The sequence below is a fragment of the Notolabrus celidotus genome, chromosome 19, assembly GCF_009762535.1.
Source record: "Notolabrus celidotus isolate fNotCel1 chromosome 19, fNotCel1.pri, whole genome shotgun sequence".
NCBI lineage: Eukaryota > Metazoa > Chordata > Actinopteri > Labriformes > Labridae > Notolabrus > Notolabrus celidotus.
In genome coordinates this window covers 6,835,653-6,857,847 of record NC_048290.1, presented here as the reverse complement: position 1 = coordinate 6,857,847, position 22,195 = coordinate 6,835,653, and the positions used below count along the sequence as shown (strand labels likewise).

At 40.2% G+C, this 22,195-nt stretch overlaps 1 protein-coding gene across 2 annotated transcripts in view; it reads left to right on the top strand.

Annotated features, from left to right (window-relative positions):
* Nucleotides 1–11,781: 11,781 nt before the first annotated feature.
* Nucleotides 11,782–22,195, top strand: part of dab2ipb (DAB2 interacting protein b) — a 151,100-nt gene continuing 140,686 nt past the window's right edge. For both annotated transcript variants that reach the window (XM_034710031.1, XM_034710030.1), the window contains exon 1: nt 11,782–12,391. In XM_034710031.1, the coding sequence (XP_034565922.1) occupies nt 12,268–12,391 (124 nt within the window). In that variant the 5' untranslated portion in view covers nt 11,782–12,267. The remainder of the gene's footprint in view (nt 12,392–22,195) is intronic.

Sequence of the window (22,195 nt, the reverse complement as noted above, 5' to 3'; positions counted from 1 at the left end):
GGCAATTAAATGTGTTGTGGTGCAACATTATGGCGCCATTATATCCTTTTAAATCCAGTATTTTGTATTGATTTATCACATTTGTATTACTTTCCCATTGACATCCATGTTTATTAATGATCCCCAGCAGTATCATTGCCTGTTGAGACAGCTAATAGTGCCATGTTTTTTTCTATTATTGTGAATGACTATGCCAATTTGTATACAGCGGTAATGTCCTTGTAACTAATCCATAAAGAAATGCACATTCAATGTAATTAATTGTGGATGTATAGTCATTGTGGTGGTCGTCCTTTTCTGTTTGATAACCACGCTTTGTTCGCCACTTTCAAAAAGGCATGTGATAACACATCAAGAGCTTATAACGATCCGTTGGACGAGCTTCATGTGTAGGACTTTGTTTTCTGTCTTCTTTTCTTTCAAATGGGATTACATAACACGGCACATTATTCATGGACAGAGAGAGAGGGTGACAGAAGAAGGGACAGAAACAGGGATGCTTTGATGGATAAAAGTAATTGGGTTCAGAGTCCCCAACAGTGGCACTAAAGTGTTGTGATTTGATCTGTTTTTTTTTATTATTTGTAATTATTTTTTAATATTCAAGCTGTGTGATCAGAGGATCAGAGTAGTAGAAAGTTTTGAGTAGACTTCTTCATACACTTCTGACAGAATGGAACCCCCTGGATCATACAGTGACAGGTCAAAGTTTGGTGCAGTCCAAAGGCAGACGTCATGCACTCTTCATTGAGTTATATCACTTTAAAGTGTTCAAAAGTGACTTTATACTTCCTCTGTCTTACTGTAACCACTTCTTGGTGTAAATGAATCCAAGTGTTTCATAACTGAGCGTGATGGTGCATGACTGCGTGTGACTGTGTGGGACTTTTGATATGACATCTGAAAACAACATTGCCAGCGGTCTGTCTGTGCTCGTTTCGAGTGCTTGCTTCATTAGCGAGACCTCTCTCTCTCTCTCTCTCCTCCTCTCATCTCTTCCTCCCTCTCTCGCTCCTCTTTGGTGCTCTTTATTCCTTTTAATCATCGTGAAAAAAGGGTTAGCCCCCTCTCCTCCTCCTGCTCCATCTTGTTTGTCTCTGGGCAGCCAGCAGTGTCACACAGACTCCTCTGTTCTCTGTCTGTCTCTGAGCTTGTATAATGAGTTCTGCTTGGGCCGGGACATTCTGCAGTGTGGCCTTTACTCTGGGGCCAAAGAGGGGAGGAGGAGGAGGATGAAGAAAATGCAGCATGTATAGATGGCAGCAGTCTGTAGCTATAGCAGCAGGAGTAGAAGTTAGTTTGGCGGAGTTTGAGTGGAATTCCTTTCATGTTGGCAAACTTTAATGTCTGGCTCTCTGGACATGGGAGTCAATGGTCTTGACAGCGACCCACACCAAAACATACAGACACTGAGAATATCAAAACAGACAAATCTTACAAGATGTCAAAAAGTCAGCAGTCTATAACTTCAACCTCTGACAGAATAAACTGTAACTCAAAACATTTGCAGTTTCATACCAATCATGGGTTTAATCTCACAATCCATGCCATCCCAGGGAAGCTCTTCATCTTTCTCGGACAGAATAATTGAAGCACAAACTTGTCCCAAAGTCACAGCAATCAGAGCACCGCTGTTTCAACCCTCTGCACGACGAATCAGCACAAACAAGACCTTTTTGGGACTGTGCATGTCATGCTAGTTCAGCTGCACCCAAGGTACTTGCACTGGGGGGGTACAGTGCCTTGCCATGATCAAGGGTATCTTTTTAAGTGGTCAGGAAGTGAACTCGCCCCCCCTTCAGATACCAGCCAAGTTTCCAGACTTGGTCCGGAATGGAACTTGAACTTGTGACTCTCCAGTTCCCAAGCCGATTACCTGCTGTACAGACTGAGGGACTGCCTCCTCAATATAGTCGTTTTGATTCACTCTGAAATAGTTCAATGATAGGATTTGAGAGAAGTTTGGTCCCAGGGTTTTCACACAAACTTAAATAAAACATGTAAAAGTAAACTTGCAGTCCTATAGCTTGAATCTATTTAACAATAAAGACATCTGGGTTTAGTTTGTGCCAGCATAGAGGTCACTGATGGGAAGAAACTTTAAGTAATCTGAAGATATTTGATTTGGTGTGTCCATTTATTTATTATTTTAATCAGTGTTTCATTTATCGTATTAAATCAAGCATTAAACTTCTAAACCAGTTTTCTTCATGTCAAGGTTGAATGTCCCTGCAGTGTTTTGTCAGATTAGTAATGATCTTGATCATGTGTTTACTGGTCTGTGGTATGATTAGATGTTGAGGTCCTGAGCATGATAGATCATACTTTTGCCGTGATGCCACCATCTCAATTCTCTCTCTGTTTTCCACCTACTGACTATGTTGCTGTGTAACTGGAGTAAATCTTCTAATGCAGTGCAGTTATAGTCATTTTCATTTTATATGTGACCTTGGGTAACATGTTCCAGTAAATAGTGATCCTCTCATTTTATGACCTACAGTAATTCCCACAGTGCGCTCCATGTGTTAAAGCCATCTAGTAACGTCAGGATGGGTTTCAGTGTTACAAAACGGTGACTGTCACCATGAGTTGTACTTTATCAGGTTCTCCAGAAGGGGTCAGTAGTGATACAGCTATAACCTGCCATGGGGCTCATTCTGAGCTCAGCCTATGGGATACAGCACACAATCATGTTCTTGTCTCATGTCATAATACAACAGCACAGGTACATGATGAATCATTTGTATTATCTTTTTTACTCTGTGTACGGAACATTTAACATGACATTTATTTACAAGTTCTGTTAACCTGATGCAGTTTTTTTTTTTGTTTTATCCAAAGGAAAGGTTCTCATGCATTCTGTCACTACAGACTTAGGACAGCATATTGCATATTTACAGAGTTATGGATTAACATCAGCCCTTTAAAAAGTTAGATAATGTGAAATTGCTCAGTAGCATAGCCCAAATCCTAAAGATGCACCTCAACATGCTTACTTTTTCCAATCAACAATCCAACAAAACCCCCAAAACTCTCCTTTCTCTCTCTTAAATTACCCCCAAATAGTAGTAAAATATCAAAGTAAATAAGTTGGAACAAGCTAATGCATGACATTGACTGACACAATAAGTTATTTGTTAATATAGTTTGCAGTTAACTTACCCATATTCAACAATTGCAGCTATAATATCACTCCATAATACATCAACCTAGCTTAACTAATGTAGCTTAATACCACAGTTCTCCAATAATTTGGTACCTCAATGAGGGTTGTTACTTTAAATTTAAAGTTTTGCCCTCACTAAGATATTTTTAAAATTTGAACAGATGTTGAAAATGTGAAAATAAAAACACACGACAAAAAACAACAACAGATTTAACATTTTTCTACTTATGAGGTGTGAAGTGTAACAATATGGTCAACACAGCTCACCACATACCAACAGATTGAATTCCCCAACAACCAGAGTCCTCAATCTCAAAACAGGAAATCTTGTACAGATTTTTTTTGCAGCCAACCAGGACTTAAGAGTTAACAAACATGAGGGACGACGGGAAGTTTGTCATGCTAACTGTTGCTAGCTGCTCAGCTTCCTGGTATGTCCATTGCGTTGGCAATTTCTGCTCAACTCCTATCCTTGTCAGTCTCATTTTACAGAGGATGTGTTGTCGCCACAAACCATCAAACTGGTCCTCCATTAACTTTATATTTTGCATTTATTATTGTCCCATGGCTGCATTAGTTGTGCTTCCTTCTTCCGCCATAAAATCTGGCCTTTCCTGACTTTTACTGGGGGAGGAAATTGGCCCAAAAGCAGTCGGATTATCTTGTAGTGTGGACCCACTTAAGTTCAAATTGCTTAACCAAATTGATTCAACTCTAGGATCACTTTGGAGCAGCAGTTTATGTAAAACTATACTGCAATGCATGGCAGCAGTGTTTTTTTTATTGTCCTCCCTCATTTATTTAAATGGGAAATGGTTAAATTGTAGAACCACTTGTCTTAAGGTTCAGCAGTTCAAGAGGAAGAAAAGGGCCTGCTCCCCCTCATCTTCGTCTGACATCGAGAAGAGTTTGTTTCTGTTTACACCAAAGTAGCGCACTGACTTTATTGTATATAATAAAGTCAAGCTGTCTTTTAGAGGGTAAACTATTATCTGCCCAAGGAGATCCAAGCTGCAGTAGCTATCAATTTTGGTTTTGCCCGTAATCCATACTAATGTGTTTTGTCATTTCCAGATGAATACGTTTTGCCCTGACGCTCAATCCTTGAATCTTTATGTTTCCTTATCACTGCTCTGATCTGCTCTGTTATTTCAAAGCAGACTAATCCCTGTGACTCCCTCTGAGCTGTTGGGTTCTAATGACTGGCTATATATCAGGTGTAATAGCCAGTGTGTGCTGCTTTTCTGTGCGGGACCCACCGCTAGCCATGTGGAGACAAAAGAGTGTGGCGTGTTAAGAATCGATACGTCTCTCTTTGTCTTTTTGTTTGCTCTGAAAGTGGAATTAGTTTCATTTTCTCCTCAGCTGGATACTCCACTGCCGTTCCTAAGCAATGTTTTAAAGCTTAAAAGGGTTCAGTGACTTCTATGGTCGAGGGAGACCTTTATTCATAGAAATATAGGCCTGCTTTGTGTTGTTCCACCCCACTCACTCCTGTTTGTCTTGTTTTAAAACCATAGTATGTACGTGGGTGTTCTTGCAGCAGAACAATCAAAACTTCAGCAATAAAAAGTCATAATTGTTTAACAACACCTACATACTTTCTTGGTAAAAGTTTATTGTCCATTCTTAAGCTAATCAAATATAACTCTTTCAGGCCAACTGGGACTAAATTCAAAGGGTGGCCATTATCTTTGATGCCATGTTTGGGGTTCGTTAGCTTAAATGTTATTCTCAAAAGGATCACGTCATACTGCTACATTCAAGGTGCAAGCTTTGAATGTAGGAAGTATGACATGTCATGTTAGTTCCAGTGATAGATTGACAGTTGAATATTTGAGGAACATAAAAAACATTTCTATTCAATAACATAATTGAGAACCTTTAGCTAGCCACTTCCTGTTTAATGTTACCAACCAGGCAGAGTTTAAATTAGTCAGTATTTGCTAGCTTTAGGCCAATTTCAAGTGCAGTTATCTTACAGTTAAAGTGATCATCGTCCCAAATGTCTGGTGGAAAAAAATATTAAATACAAATAGATACATTGATCCGATTATTAGAAGCTTTTCCCTTGAAACACGTGTGAAAAAGTGGGGTTGTTTTATATCCGGGGTCTTCACTTTTACATCCCACCACTGCTGGAATGAATAGCAATTGCAAAGATAATGGTTGATAAAAACATGTGGCCATATTCTACGGTGGCCCTGAAGGACACAACTAATTTACAAAAGATGAAACACTTTTACAAAGTTGGAGACAAATTTACATTTTGGATTTTTTTTTTACATTTTATAAAACAAAATTACATTAGCAAAACACTTTTACCAAGAACAAAACAAATTTACATTTAAGAAAACAAATGTACAAAATAAAAAAAACACATTAACAAGCGGTGAAACAATTTTACAAACCACAGAACACTTACCATTCCTAAAACAAATTTTCATTAAATTTTTAACAGAAAGGGAATGTACCAAACACTGGAAGTGATCCGGTACCAAACGGAGTACCAGTACCAAACATCGCTCCGTTTGGTTTCTCTCCATTTAAACAAACTAAATGACCCCTCACCCGATCAGTTCCGGAACCTCTCTGGTATTTGGTACATTCCCTTTCTGTTAAAAATAAATGAAGATATTGTATTTTTATTTAAGACATGAATATTTTGTATTCCTTTGACATCAGTTTGGTGAAAATGCCTTTCAAAAAACATTAATAAAAAAAAAATACATTTAAATTTGTTTCAGAAATGGTGTGTCTGCCATTTGTAAAATTGTCTCACCGCTTGTAAAAGTGTTTTTTGATTTTGTAAATGTGTTTTCTTAAATGTAAATTTGTTTTGGTCTTGGAAAAAGTGTTTTGATTTCGTAATTTTGTTTTCTTAAATGTAAATTTGTTTTCCAAAAATGTAAATTTGTCTCCAACTTTGTAAAAGTGTTTCATCTTTTGTAAATTTGTTTTGTCCTTCAGGGCCACCGTAATATTCTAAGCTAAAACAACTTATTTAACAGTACATTGGCTAATACTGAACAACAGCTAATGTTAGCATTTCTATTCCTCCTGTGGTCCAACACATATACAATCATACACACTGACATGATACCCTACCAAAGGAGGCACATAAATTAACAGAAATATTTGTTCCAGTGAGCAGAATGTCACTGGTTGACTACCATTGTTAGTTCATAGCTGTTATCCTTCAGTGGCTAATGTTTTTTTAAGAATGTTTTGTCTTAGCTAGTTTCCTTTAGGATTGTCACTAAACTTTATCCCTACAATCTCTGAATCACCAGGGTTTTTACTTAAATAAAAGTACCCTAGCTTCTCATCTTTAGCATAATGTCAGAAAAAAAGTCTGTTTCGTGGAGTCTAAACGTGAAAACATTCCTTTCAATTCCAGCTGATCTAACCTACTCTTTCTTTTTCTCTTTTGCTGCCATGTGGATTCACCCTCTCCTCCATTGGCCTCTCCAACAGGTAAGACAGCTTTACTCTTACTTAAGGGATTATGGGGTGTTTGCATTACATAGAATCATTTACCCCTTTGCGCTGCAGTTCACCTTAAACAGAAGCTCTTTTGTTTCGATCCTGAAGAGGAACAGGAAGTAATGTCATCCCTTCGGCTGTGCAAAAAAGTTTACTGACAAACACAACACACTTCCTCCTGCTTGATGATTCTGCACTCACTTAGCAAACTTAATGGCTCTTTGCTCATCGGAAACATAAACTGAATGCATTCATCTTGATATATTTATATTCAAGTCATTAGTCTGGAGCAGCCTGCAAGACTCACTTCCGAACTTTTTCCTCCCTCTCATGAATTAACAATCGAATCTGCTGACTGACTGGAAAGTGGTCTGTTTAAGACCTGGTGGGAGTGCCTGGTTTTAAAGTAGTGCCACTAAGAGAGTAAAGAAACTTGCAAATCAGCATTGTGTTTATTACACCCTGTCCAATTTGAAACAACTCAAGTCATACACCTAGCTTAATATTGGACATTAGGAATAAGGCTGTACATGACGTTGAATAGAAATTGCAGCAGTCATGGTGTCATGACTTCAAATCTTATAGAAGATCAAATCTGCTGCTACTTTTACTTTCCTCCATTTACTTTATTTCTTATTTCTAACTCCGTTTTCCTCTCAACCCCTGGTATGTCTGTTCATAAATTCACTGTTGTGTTGTTGTCAATGATTACTATAAAGTTTATTTTGAAAAAGTTGGCAGACAAAGCAACACAGTCGTATGCTTTGACAGCGTTTTTGTCTTTATATCAACACCACAAGCATTTGAACACCTGTGATACCAACAAATGAGTAACAAACAACATAATGGACAGCAGAAGAGAATGAAAGGCAGTTTAATTACTAATTGCTGTTTTTTAATCCTGTTGTCTTCCGTATTGCTCTTCTGGTGTTCTGTCAAAATGTGCTTCCTATTGAGATGGTGCATAAAGCCAGAATCCTGTCCATTTGTTACCACTGGGAGCTATATTTGATAGAGGATATCAGTCTATCAAGGTATGCATGTCCTGAAATGTTATTTAAGGATTTTCTAAATGAGTGCATTTCATGAGAATCTGAACAAACAGATTCCTAAACATGCTTTCCTTTTTCTTACATTACACTTAACCTGTTTGTGTCTTAAATAAACATCAATTAATAGCTCAAACTGAAAGCCTCTGCTATGGATGCATGCTACAGTAAAATTTTTCAACCAGGTAGCAAAATTAATCTAAACGTCATCACCCTCGCCTGCTCACTTGCAGTGAATTTCATGAAGACTTCCTGTTGCATTCACACGAGTTCCCCTCGACTCTACTCTGAAAGTATACTAGAAGGCTGGCAGGGAAAAATATGGGGTTTCAGGGTTTTTGTGAAGGTGTGAAAAGAGTTGTTGGAAATCTTTCCCAAAAGGGTGGAAAAGTGCCATAATCTTAAGCAAATCTGTAACAATCAAAGAAAATGTCATGGTGTTGGGGACTATTTTCAGTGGTGGATTGATACACATTTGACTCCTGAGTTGGTGTAATCACCAGCAGGTTTGTATTTGCAAACACAAAGTCAGTTTTTGTGGAAATAAATTGCGTGTAAGGACTACATCAGCTGGCTTTGGTCTTTTACTGGACCTGTTGACTGGAAGAAAATATACAATTTCACAAGACTCCAAGCAACAGTTGTATATCCCAACAGAAGGTCACGTATAGATCATTTGGGGGCTTTTATGCCATTATTCGGAGGATAGAACACTGGGTAGTGAAGGAAACAAGGAAGAGAGAGAGGCTTTTGGGACCTTAGCCTCTGTACATGTGTGTGCAATTCAACCACAGAACCAATCCAGCGCCCTATAATGGGTCATGTCCAGATATTAGCTTGAGGCTAACAAAGATTAGTTCTCCCACAAGTTTTAGCTCTCTGTATATATCAGTGTTTTAGGACCGTACCTGATTTGTTGATTTATGAGTACACTGCCAATGAAATTCTAACTGAGGCTAAATCGGAGGTCAGAGTGTTTGGTTAGCTTGAATTCAGTATTAGAGAGGGTAATTTATTATCAGTGTTTTGGGAATCTTTGATAATATCGTTTGGGGATGTATCAGATGCTGCAACAGTTTCCAACTGGCATGGACACAAAAACAAAAGCCTGTAGTTTACTTAACCCTCTGCTCTCGACCTTTGTTGGCCCTCGCTCTGCTCACTGCTGTCTTTGTGTGGAGTCAATGGAGGCCACCAGCAGCACATGAACTCTGCATGACCCTGATCCTCAATCCTGCCTGTCTGTGGACTCTTGTGCCTGTCTAACAAGAAGTCATTGTAGGTAAGTATTCCCACAGTGGCTATTATACAGGCAAGACAAATGTGTCTGCTTTGTAAAGAAAATCAGGTCTGGCGTCACACGTGCCTCTTTTGTGTACATGAAGTGAAGTTATTGTTTGATGCATGAGTTTTCTTTCTGCTCTAATTTGTATTTATGAGATATTCCAGGCTTAGTTTTAAACCCAGACACCATGTGTATCACTGCTCCTCTAACAGTGTCTTCAGGGTGTTTCATGAGCCCTGCAGCAGCAGCAGTGTGAAGCCTGAAGGCCTCTCCATTCCCTCTGCTGGAGCCTGAGTGATGTACACCTGCTAATGGTCCTGCTAAATACTCTCTGTGGGACCGGAGGAACAGTGAAGCTTATGTTAGAGGCATACAGACACATAGGCACACTGCTGCATTCTGGTTTCTGTGAGTTTATGGGCTGAGGTAATGACAAAAAACTCCACATGGTGTGCAGCGTTATGGTCCCCAGTGCTCCCACTAGCTACAAGCAGCAACACATTGAACAACTGAGTTGCAATATAGGAGAGAGGGAGTGTGTGAAGAGTTTGATTAGGTTCACACTTCAGGTAAATTAAAACATCATGAACTCTGGGAAATGCTGGCGTAAGGAGTTTTCTGAGGCTGTTGATTGTGGCTATATGCGCATTGCGTACTGGTATAGTGTTGTTTGTATCACCAATTTAGTTTGCTGAAGACTTTGAGGTCATTTAAAATTCATATGGTTACTTCCCAACAGTCCAAGCAGTACATCCTGTCTTTGCTTTTCCTGTCCAGTACATAGATATCTAATATTTCCAACAAAATCAAAGCCAGCATTTTTTTAATGGTGCGTTCCATTTGAGCTTGAAAGTCTGATATTCTGAGATGCCTCTGAGGTTGGAATTATTACATGAAACTTCTATAACCCCAAGCTCATAATCCAAGATGGCTGCTCCATTCATCAGTAAATTCAGTCTGAATACTACGGCCCAATCTCAATGTCCACAATCAAGCAATTAACTGACTTTGAGGCGCGTTCCCGCTAAGTCCGTGAGGACTTAGGGCTGTCCCACTGTCAAATCATCAAGTGCATGAGGGATAACTCACAGACCTTTTTGAGCCCTTTATGCCCCGTTTTCGTAAGTGGGCATTTTTACAGACTTAGCGTAAGGGAATTACCCATAGTTCATAGCATTGTGACGTGAAACGCACGATTCCCAGGGGAAGCCTGCAAGCATTGAAGGGTAAACAAACGCCATGACATTAAATTACAAAAAGAAAGACGGTTAACAAGAAGCAGGAAGGTGCAACTAATGTTGCATTACAAAAAACTTAAAAATGTAAGTATAAATGTAGAAAACAGCCTTAATCAGCCAAAACATATTTATCTTCACACATATGTGTATTAATAGTTTAATATATATATTTATAGTTATATATTTTAAATGTTGTGGTTAAGCAGTCTGTATGGTAAGAGCCTGGATCACATGGGAATCAGTCAGTCTGTCCCTTAAGCGCCTTGAATTTGAAGAAAGTAAAAATTGTGCGATACAAATTCATCTAAGATGAGCTTCATGACGTCATGCAGGTACGTGAGAAGTCAAAGTGCTGTCCTAGTCCCAGTTCTACAGTTTTGAGCCCTTACAGCCTCCTGCCCTCAATCACTTTCTAGGTATCGTCAATTAAGTCAAGAAGGGCGCCTATGAGTCCCTTCGTCTGACACGGTTGGCATCCTTGAGAAGCATTACAAGTAACTACAATGAACTAAGCAATCTTATTCCTCATGTTTTCTTTCTTTTCTTCTCTAGCATCCAGTTTAACACTGCCCTTAGTGTGTGTGATCATATTTGTAGCTACATGATGAAACCTATCATGTAAAATTTATTTTTAAAAAGTGGAAAATTCCTCCTTATGTCCTCCAGCTTTGTCTGGGAACTGCTTCCACTGTCCAACCAACAGTCCAAAACCAAAGAAGTCTTCAGTTACTATCTGAGATAATGATTTGAAAACCCCTCTCTGTACTTTAGAGGCTTGAAACTAATTGAAATGTTTGACTTTTATTCTTTGAAAAATGCTTCATTGCGCCAGAAAATAGTTTGCTTTAAGTCTCCTTCAAGTGATCACCCCCTGCAGCTTTAGTTTCTAGGTTCTCTTTCACTTTGAGCTTCCCTCTCTACCACCCTTTTATTTCTATGTTCAACTACCTCAGCTGCTCACATCACATTGGGAACACACTGACATCACTAAGCCCTATTATACACATTCAAGCATCCCTGCAATTGTGTGTTTGTGTGAGTGTCATTAAGTCTTGTTGTGGACTATGGTCCATCTGCCTGACCCCTCTCTGTCAGAGCACACTCTGATTGGCTGTTTGACATCTTTAGCAGCCTTATTTACATCTGCTTCTGATAGGCCGTCACTCCCTGCCATGCCTTTCTTGCCTAGGGTGGCAAATTAAAGCGGTTGGGTTGTAAAACCAGGAGCGTGACTAGAGCTGGATCCGGAGTTTTTAACAGTAGGGGGGTTGTGTACTTTTTTTTTCTCCTTGTCAGACTTGTTTATTGCACCAGATGTGGTCTTATCTGTAGGTCTGTAACAGATTAGTTGGTTAGCAGAGGGGAAGTCAAATGTTGTGTGATCTGATAACTGCCTTGTTAACTCCGTTCCACTGAAGCCTCTTATCTGTGCATGTTTTCCATGCAGCCCAAACTTTTCTCCTGTTGTTCTCAGCCACATAGCATACCATCTCTTTATGTGTGTGTGTGCCTGTTACACACACTCAGTCACAGCAGTCAGAGATAGTGGTTTTTGCTGTGTGCAACTGTTTAAAGAGATGTCTTTAATGCTCTAAGAAAGAGAGAATTATAAAATTCCTTCAGTGCTCTCTGGCTCTGGGAACAGAAACAGCTTTCCTGTCATTCAGGATACACGCTCACACAGTATTCCGGACATCATGCCTCTGGGATCTCTCTGTGGGAAACTCTGAGGGGGGAGTGTTCAAAGGTGGAGCAGAAGCCTGAGCTTGTGGGACAGGACACAAGTACTGAACAGAAGTGGATGTTTGATGCTTTAATCTTCTCTTTCCCCACAATGGACTTGATTTTATCACGACACAGATCCATGAGGACTTTAACTTAAGTTGAAGTGAGTGTCTGCAAGAGGACCCTTAAGAGAAAGTTGGAGATAAACTGAAAGTTTGCCTGGAGTTTATCTGCACTGATACCACATCCAGGAGGAGTTGTGTTCACTGCTGCTGTGCCTGGATATCTTGTTGTTGTTGGTGGAAACTATTTAGCACCATGGCTGGGGTCACAAGGAAGGGATCTGGGAGACCCTCGTACTACTACAGATTCCTTGGCAAGTCCAGGCTGCAGCGTCAGCGGAGCCGGTCTCGAAGCCGCACCAGGCCATCCACGAACAGGGGTAATAAAAAGTTCCTAAGACTGCCAAAAAAATTCTCCATGCAGCAGTTTCAGCCTTGTATACGCTGCACGACTCAAGTGGAGTCTAGTAAATTTCCTCCTATAAAAGAGACAGATATCTTCGTTCACAAGCAGGCCGATAATAATTCGACAGTTTCTGGTTTCTCGTTAGCTAGTACATGTTTTGTTAGCAATTAGGTTTTAAAAAGAAGATGATCAAAGGCAGTCACAGTTTTTAGACATTTAGTAAAGGTCTTCCTCTATCAATATCGGCTGCTGATGGACACCTGTAAGTGTATCACAGATATCAACCTTTGGATACAGATATTGGCTTTAGTACAGCCTCAAATGTAGAATTTGGTATCAGCTAGAGTACAGGTAATATCAACTTTTTGCAACAGATATCAGCCAATATCTTCTTATCATACAATGATAGATATTAGCCTACAGTACCAATATTTGCCTTCTACTGTGATATTGAAATTTTGATACAGCTTTAAATGTATTATTGGGTATCAGTAGGAAACCAATTTATATCAGCTGATATCTGCTTCTGATAGATATCAGTGTACAGTATTTGCCACTGGTGCTAATATTGCCCTTTGGATACAGCCTATCATGTATTAAATGGTATCACAAGAAGTAAGATCACAAGAAGTGTTGACTTATGATACCGCTATCAGCCTAAATCTGCTGCTGATACGGACATCAGCCGCCAATATTTGCGTTCAATACTGATATTGGCCGACTGATAGAGCCTAACATTTATGGTTTGGTACCAGTAAGAGCACAAATGGTGTTGTCCTTCCACCCAAATATAAGCCAATATCTGCCTCTGATACAGATATCAGCCTTTGGTACCAATATTTGACTTAAGTAATGATATTTGCCTATTGGTACAGCCATACAAACACGATTAGGTATCAGTAAGAGTACAAGCAATATCTACTTCTGATACAGATGTCAGTCTCCATTACCAATATTTTCTGTAAAGACTGACATTGGCTTTGATACAGTGTGAGTTATGTTATCAGGTAGTAGTAAAACAAAAGGAGTCTTGGCATGTGATACAGTTATCAGCTGATATTGGTATCTGATACAGATATCAGCCAATATCTGCTTCTGATACAGATATCAGCCTCCAGTACCAATATTTGCATTCAATACTGATATTGGCCGACTGATAGAGCCTTACATTTATTGTTTGGTACCAATAAGAGCACAAGTGGTGTTGTCCTTCCATCCAGATATAAGCCAATATCTGCCTCTGATAAAGATATCAGCCTTTGGTACCAATATATGACTTAAGTAATGATATTTGCCTATGGATACAGCCATAAATGTATGATTAGGTATCAGTAAGAACACAAGAAATATCTACTTCTGATACAGATATCAGTCTCCATTACCAAGATTTTCTGTAAATACTGACATTGGCTTTGACATCGTTTGAGTTATATTATCAGGTAGTAACAAGAAAAACAAGTAGTCTTGGCATGTGATACAGATACCAGCTAATATTGGTCTCTGATACAGATAGCCTCAGATATCGATATTTGCAGTCAAATTGATATTGGCTTTTATTACAGCCTCAAATATTGTATCGGGAATTGACAATAACACAAGTAAGATTGGCCTCAGATACAGATATCAGCCAATATCGGCTACTGATTCAGATTTCAGGACAGATATTTGTCTTACATACTGATGCAGCCTAATATTTATTATTAGGTATCAATAAGAATGTCAGTAAAAGCAACATCCTGATACCCCGTTTTAAGAAGTTATCATGAGAAAAGTACAAACAATAACAGTTTGGTGCCAGCCGAGCATTTTTTCCACCATTATTATGTATATTTTGTCATCACACTGTCAAGGCATGCGTGTGCACTGGCAAAAAATCTAAGTCTAGGTGTTGGTATGAAGTCAGAAAATGTTACCCAACATCTCTGTTTTCAAATGAACAGTGTTTTTGAACCCATGGAAACTCTCCACTATCTCAGATGTGTCTTCACTGTAGTGTGAGTTCATGTGAAACAGAGTGAGCTAACAATTTGGCGTCACTATTCACAAGGTGATGCTACTCTCAAAATTGCACCAGCAACACTTGACACTTGACAGCTTGCAGCACGGTGTCAACTTGCCAGGTTCCACCCTTGTTACGGCGCTGTGAATATTTTTGTTCTCAGCTGCAAAGACACACTTCAAGTCGGTTAGTTAGCCTCCTGCATTTCATTTTCTGTTCACACGTGTCCTCGAGTGCTCCTTTTCTTCACTATGCTGCCTTTCAGCCTCTCGGTATACGCCTGTACTTACTGCTGGAGGCTGTGTTTGAGCTGCAAGGTTATAGTGATAAGTCTGCCCCCGAGGCTGAGCTCTACTTAGTGGAATTGAGAAAAAAAGAATATCTCTGAAATCTGCAGCTTATTGATTTTTTTTCTCTCCAAGTGAACTGCCGTAACTTGCCAACAGAGATATTAAGTAGGAGACTGTTGCTGTGCAGACGTGGTGCAAACTTTCTAAAAACAAACAGCTCAGGCAGGAAAACATCAGGATCCTTTTTTTTTTCTCTTTTGACAAACGTGTTCTTGCTCTCTTCCTGCTACGAGTAACTTCATGTTTTGTATTTAGTGTTATGCGGGCTTCTATAGTGAGGAAGACAAAGTGAAGCACAGTCATAAAAGGGACAAACAGAGAGTATGGAGGTGCTGGTTTCTATGTCTCCACTTTGCTTCTCTGCCTGATGAAAGAGGGACTTTGAAGTCTCCCCTACTGTATCATTCAGCTCTCAAAAGAACCCGCACTCATGCATTTGAGCTTATGTACAAAGACAAACACACTGTGCCTTGATCTTTTTCGCTGAGTGCAAGCTCCCCCTGCACAGAAAAAACTTTTACATACTGCACATTAACGTAGTGACACAAACACAAAGAGTGAGGAGAGGTTGTTTCTCGGTGAAGTCAAAAAAACACAGTGCCTCTCAGGAGACTTTATGTTTTGTAAAATTATCAAAGGAGGTTTTGTTTGCGCTTTGAATGACCCCAAACTGGTCACTGCGTGGACTTGACAGAATTGATTAGAATTCATCTTGTGACTCTAGAGGACTTATAATTAAATCAATGAAAAGCAAGTATTATCAAAGATCATGAGCAGTTGTTGTTTAATCCACATCATGAACATTTCACATCTTTTATGATTTTAAAAAATATCATAATAATGCAACAAGTGTTTGATATTCCAGACTTGTTCTACTTGATCTGTCTACCTGTCTTAAAGCATTGTTAGACTATCTCAGATACTGGCAGTGGATCATGTGACTCCTGGTATTTAAAAGTGGTCGCATGTTGTGCTGAACCCACAGACTCTTCTGTTCCCTTCAGCCTCGCAGAGCGTTTATAGCATATTCAAATTCAGCTTCCTCTTGGAACATTACTCAGTGGTTTTTCTATCTCTATCTCGCACAGTCTGGTCTTGTTTCCAGCAGCAACAGCAGGCAGCTATTTTCAAACTCTGGACACTTGCTTTTGTTGGTGTAGTTAAAACTGGTAAAAAAAAACAAGATCATTTTCCCTCCAACATCCTGCGAGCCAAACTTGTGTGCTTCATTTAGTGGAGCTTGTTTTGCTGATAACATCCAGACACCAGATGAAAAAGAAAAATCTTCACTCAACTGAAAATAAAAAGTGCCAACAAGTCCCTAACAGTGAGAAGGTAGTCAGATAGAAATACTTTGATATGCAGCCAACTCTTTAACAGCTCTTTAAAACTCTCAACTAGCGTCAGACCACAGTGAAGTCAGATTCCGAACAGATGGTGGAGACCAAACAGGAGCAAAAAGCACACAGTTTAAGTCAACAGCTTCTTCTGCCTGCAGCTTTAATGTGATATTGCCGAACTCTATCTTCTCTGAGAAGCCCAAAGTATAAAAGCAGTGTATTTGTTCCACTGCATGCCATGACCAGCTCTGTGGGTTTATCAAGAGGAAGTCGCTGAGGCCCCTCTTTATGTATACACTGTCACTGGGATGGATCAGGCGGCAGAGGCATGAGATCATGTGTTATTGTTTTCTCAGCATGTGTGCGTGCATGTCAAAGCGCCATCACCTGTGAATGGAAAGTGTGATATCGGTTCAGTTCACACTCACATCAGCCTGGATCTGTTTCCTCTTCCTCACCGGGGTTGTGACATTTACATACAATATGAATGCTTATCTCATCCCAGAGACTGAGAGAGCAGCATTGTCTGATCCGACCTGTTATTCCTATAAATGTTGGCAGTTTTGCATCATGTTGGGCAGATTCCTGACTCAGCTGGGTCGAGTTGATGAGGGATTTTTGTACACTGTAATATAGACTGCTGTTAGAGGTGTTTATGCTAAGCAAGGCTTATTTTCCCTCCTCCAGGTTTATATTCCAAACACATAAGAAGAAATAACTCTCCATTATCCTTTTCTTCCTGTTGATATTACTCTTTTTGTACTACCCTGTATTTTCACACAGTTCGTGCAACACCTCACCTGAACACCAACCGTGATCCTAATGCACACAAACATGCTTTTCTCACTTCACTTCACAAGACAACCATAGGTTACATTGATTACCTGTTTCCGTCTGACATCTGTCATAAACACCCTTCAACCCTCGCACTTCACTACAGTTGTATTTCATTCCCCACCTGAAGCTATTCTAACCCTCACTCTCCTCTCAAAGATCAACCCATGCTTTGTTCCATCTGTTTATTTTTCAATGGTATTGAATAGAAGGCTAGAGCCAGTGGCTTTTAGCTTAGCATCAATTGGTTCAGTCAGACAGATCATGTTTCTAACAGTTTGAATGCTTATTGCAGCAGCAGAACATTGTTCGATTTGGCATCTAGGCTCCGACCTCGCCGATTTATTTTACCTGCAGAAATTTGAGGTAGTGTCTTAAACCTCTAATTGGAGCCTGCTGATTTTGCGATCATGGTGGGGCTTAGATTATGAGCCCAGCACTGGTGCAGGGCTGCAGTGCCAATGACTGGCCTGAATTATCTTGCAGGGTTTGCTACATTTCAGCCAAACTTAGACTTCAGTTAAAGGTACAGTGAGTAGAAATGGGAATATTTATCAATATCTAGCAGTCAGATTCTAGATTGGAACGCTCCCTTGCTCACCCCTCCCATCGGTGAAGTTCTAGAAGTGACGGTGGCCTTTGGGGTCAAGAAGCTGCTGTGATGCATGATACCAAACATGTATGACCCTTACTAGTTTGTCCATTCTGTGCTATGGTAGAAACATGGCTGTGCAAGATGGCCGCCTCCATGGAAGATGACCTGCTCCTTAAGTAGATATAAAAGGTGTGCGCCCCATGTATACAGGCTAAAGTCCCTGTTGCAGGGGTCGCTGATTCAACTCCTGGCTGGTCCTCAATGACCCTTGTCATGTCATTCATCTCACCATGAGCTATATGACTATTTCAATAAGTTATAAAACTATGAAACAGTAATTTAAACAACACATTTCAACATTAAAGGTAAAAGAGATACCATGACATGCTAATTGGTGTGTTTTAGAGGGACTGGTGGGCCAATTGTCTTATCTTTGTACAGAAGTAGACTAACAGTTCCACCCTGTATGCAGACGGGATGCTAAGCTAAGAGCAGTCTCCTCTCAAGAGAGGAAGAAGTAATTTTCTCCCAAGCTTTCTAACTTCGTTGAACAATACAAAACTTTGTTGTTTCTGATATGAAAGACATCAAAGTGAAATGCTGGGGGGTTGAGGGTTAGCAGCTGTAGTTGGGAAGACAAGTCTGGTCAAGTCTTTGTGTGGCTCAGTGCACACATGTAGTCTCTCAATGGGCTCTACGGGTCGACATCAACAATGGTCACAGTCTCTTAAAACAAGGAAACCAAACAAAACGTATAGATGTAAAATTACAGGAAGAAGAACTTTAACAGAGGAAGTTTGGTGCTGATGGGAACCACAGAAAGACAATTACTGAACACATTCCCATCAACTATTCAGATTCACAGCTGAACATGATAAGAGCAGCACAATGTGTCTGAGGAAGTTGAAAGACATGGAGGTTTAAATATGTTTACATGCCAACACTCTATACTTACCAGCTTTTACTGAAAGCGCTTTTGAGTACGCACAAAAAAGGAAGTTCTTACTCTTTCAGGGTCATTTATTTACTTTTTCAAAATAAAACGCCTACAAATTTAATTCAATTTTGAAAAAGTGCTTTAAAAAACTTACAACCAGCTTACAACGACTTTGTTAAGAGATTATTTTGCCTGATAATTTGGATTAAATGTATCAAAATCAAACATGTCAACAAAGGGAACTCTCTCCTTATAAAATTAAAGCCTAGTTTAAGTCTTCCTCCAGCTGCTGGGCAGTCAAACTAAACATTACTGTACTAGCATCAGAAGGTTAAATGTGGGTGGTAAAACTTGACCTTGTCATCGATCAGTCTGTGAATGTGTGCAGAGATTGCATCAAACAGGGCATGGGGCATAGGTTAGCAAAGAAGCAGTGGCTCAACAGACGATGCCTGGGTTCCAAATGCGCAATTAGCTTGTGAAATCCTTGGTTCTTCTTCATCTGTAAAAGTGTGGTGATCAAGTGCTATAACTCTGGGTAGGTTGTCATTAACTGCTGGAGCTTTGGGCTGTCTGTGTTGAACTTTATGCAGCTCTCAAACACCTGTTGAGTAGGCGTTTAATTTGACATTTTGTGGTGCCAATGCTGGCTGCACCTACTGCTGTTTCCTATTTCTTCTGTGCATCTTTGCTGACAACTTTTCCACTGCTCTATAACATTAATGTGGTGAAACTTGCAGACTTTGTTCCTCCTCTTTACATACTTGCAGCACGTTTTTCTAATTGCAGTCTTGATATCGTGTGAAAGAGTGAAAACATCCACACCGGTGTCGCCATTTTGACTCTTGTGGCATCTATACTTGTTATTCTTCTTATTCTGTGTTTAATGGTGGATCTCATATCGCCACTTACTGTGTTGGAATGTAAAGGCTTGTTAATAAGTATATGAAAGTTATATTAATATGTTTTTTATTGGATAAAATCAGCAAACCAGAACGATAGATAACAACAAAAGTGTTATGTCGTGCAATCCTACAAAATACAACATGTGAAGTGAAATAACAGCTCCCTAAAACCATGAAATATAAGGATGGTGAAGAGTTAGTGTAAGTAGCTTACAAGGAAGTGTTTGAACTATTCAATAACAACTCAATAATGCATTCCCGCTGACATCTACTGCACATAATCATATCCTAAATGGGTCATTGCCCGGAATCTCCTCTGATGTAGGAGACCGTGTCATGCTTAGTTTTTTGCCGAGCTGGTTGTGATGATGTCTCCAGATTTTCCTCTGGATGTGTTTGTGTGCTGATGGGAAGTGAAGGCCGATAGATGGGAAAAACACGGCGAGAACAGCACAGACAATCAGCATGACTCAGTTTCCGGAACACAAGTCAGACTTACACCTAAACACAGGAAGGCTGCAGACAAGGAGGTGTTAATCCTCTGTAGATGTTGAAGTAAAGGAGTGAAAAAGACAGATTTAAAGCTAAGTCGTGCCAAGTTCAAGCCGGTGCTCGATAGCAAAAGGGGAATCACTTTTCCTGTTTTCTCTATAAAGATTAGCCCTTTGATCTGTTTTTTTTTGCGTTTCGTGCCTGAGCATCCTCGCTGAGATTAAGGTCATGTTTCAGTTAAACAAAGGCTTCCCTAATCGACACAGGCAGCCTCCTTCTTTGATCATTTCGCCTTAATTTTCAGCATATACAATCAAGCCAAGGGGCAGGAGAATATACCAGATAAAAGTGTAGGAGTTTAAGATAACACAGGGCGGTTTCCTATCCACTTAATCAGCTCTGTCTTATAAGGAGAGGAGAGAAAATGTAATCAATTTGCCTCTTGGATCGTACAAAAGGAAGCAGATTCATGACACGGAGAGGAAGGACTGCTAATATAGCGATCAAGCGGCGAAGTGAAACTGCCAGAACTCTCCATGTCATCTCGATGTTTAACCCGGGATTACTTTCTTATCTGAGCTTTATCTCCGGCGTCTGTGTCCTCGCCTTCCCCTCTTTTCTCTCAGCCTGGTGAATCATGGAGATGTGCCAGATGACGCCGTGCTTCTGAGCAGCCCAAAAGAGTCCAATAACAGGGGGGGGGGGGACAGGTGCAAGCTAATCCTCCGCCTTAATCCATAGATATCAACTCAGATTACGAGGCAGAGCGAGGGAAGAGTTTTGGGGGGGGAGTGCTGTAGAAGTGAAAGAGATCTCTACTCTGAAAACAGCCTCTCTCTGCATACAGAGGACAATATGTGCAAGTGAGCAGAGTTATTTTCACATATATGCCAAAGCACACACAACTGAGGTTAAAACTGTGCTTTTCATAAACGCACTCAGTTTGTTCAGCCATCTGTCTCTGCCAGAGCTTCACAGAAATAATTGAAATCACTCCAGCTCATAGTTTGGATGGGATTCCAACGTCTGGATGTAATATAGCCATGATATGCAATAAAACTCAAAAGGATGACAACAAATCCTGCACAAACAGACTTGAGGAAATGCGTCCCATGCTCCTGAAAACTTAGATTTCGATAAACATGCAGAGATACTTTCACTGAGCTGCCACTTCGCCTTTAAAGTTCATGCTATGTTTATTTTTCTTGGGCGTAAATGTTCAAAACGTGCGTCCTGTGTCATTTAGCGAAGTTATCAACCGTCGCCAAGCCTGTGCAGACTGCTGTCATCATATCTGTGTGTCTGCATGGTATTTAAGTTAATGGGATCTCAGCTGGTAGAAGCAGGAGTATTAACGCTGCGTCGCCCTCTGCACAAACACCCACTTCCTCGTTCTGCACCCGACCATTCTCCCTCTCTTCCTCCTCCTCCTCCCCTGCCTTCCCATGATACACTGCAGACAAAGGCATGCTTGTGCCAAACTAAACATGAAGCAGAGGGTCTTGATTTCTTTCTGGGTATCGGTCCTTCATTGTCAAATATAGAATTCATGTTGCATTCACAGAAATAAAAAACCCCAGCTCACATCTTCTGTGGGGAGTAGTGCTGCTTCATTCTGTGTCTGTTCTGTCAATTCAGTTTAATGTTTGAAAGCTAGCACAGCTAACTGCTGATTCAGAGGAGTTTTTGTATCAGGCAGACGATGTCCTGTGTTAGACAAACTCTGTTTAGTTATCATGCTGAAACCTGAAAGAAAATGTTGGCAGTGTGGGAGTATCACACCGACTCTGAGAATTATCAGCAACATGCAGTTTGTCGGACATGTTTCAGCAACACTTCAAAAGGACTTTAAAAGGAGGGACCGGTATCAACGTCTGCATCAAATCGCAACACTCATTTGAAAGAATGAACATGAAGAATTACAAAGAGTGCAAAAAACATTGTTTTTTGAGTCGGCAGCTATCGGCTAAATTGTTATAATAAACATCAGTATCTGTATCTGTGCTAATTTTCACATTTGGTGCAGATCTATAGGTTTTATAAAGATCGATGCTGATATTTTCATGAGCTGGGTTTAAGGGCATATCCCCTAAACTTAGGAGCCATAGTAGAGTTTTGGTGGCCTGAATGTTAACAAGTTGGGGCACCGCTGGCCTAACGGTCTAAGTGCTCGCCCCATGCACAGAGGCTATAGTCCTCGTCACAGTGATCGCAGGTTTGACTCCCAACCTCCACCATTTACTGCATGTCTTCCCCCACTTTCTACTCCCCAATCTTCCCATCTCTCTCTAACTGTCATTATCCAATAAAGGCTAAAGTGCCCAAA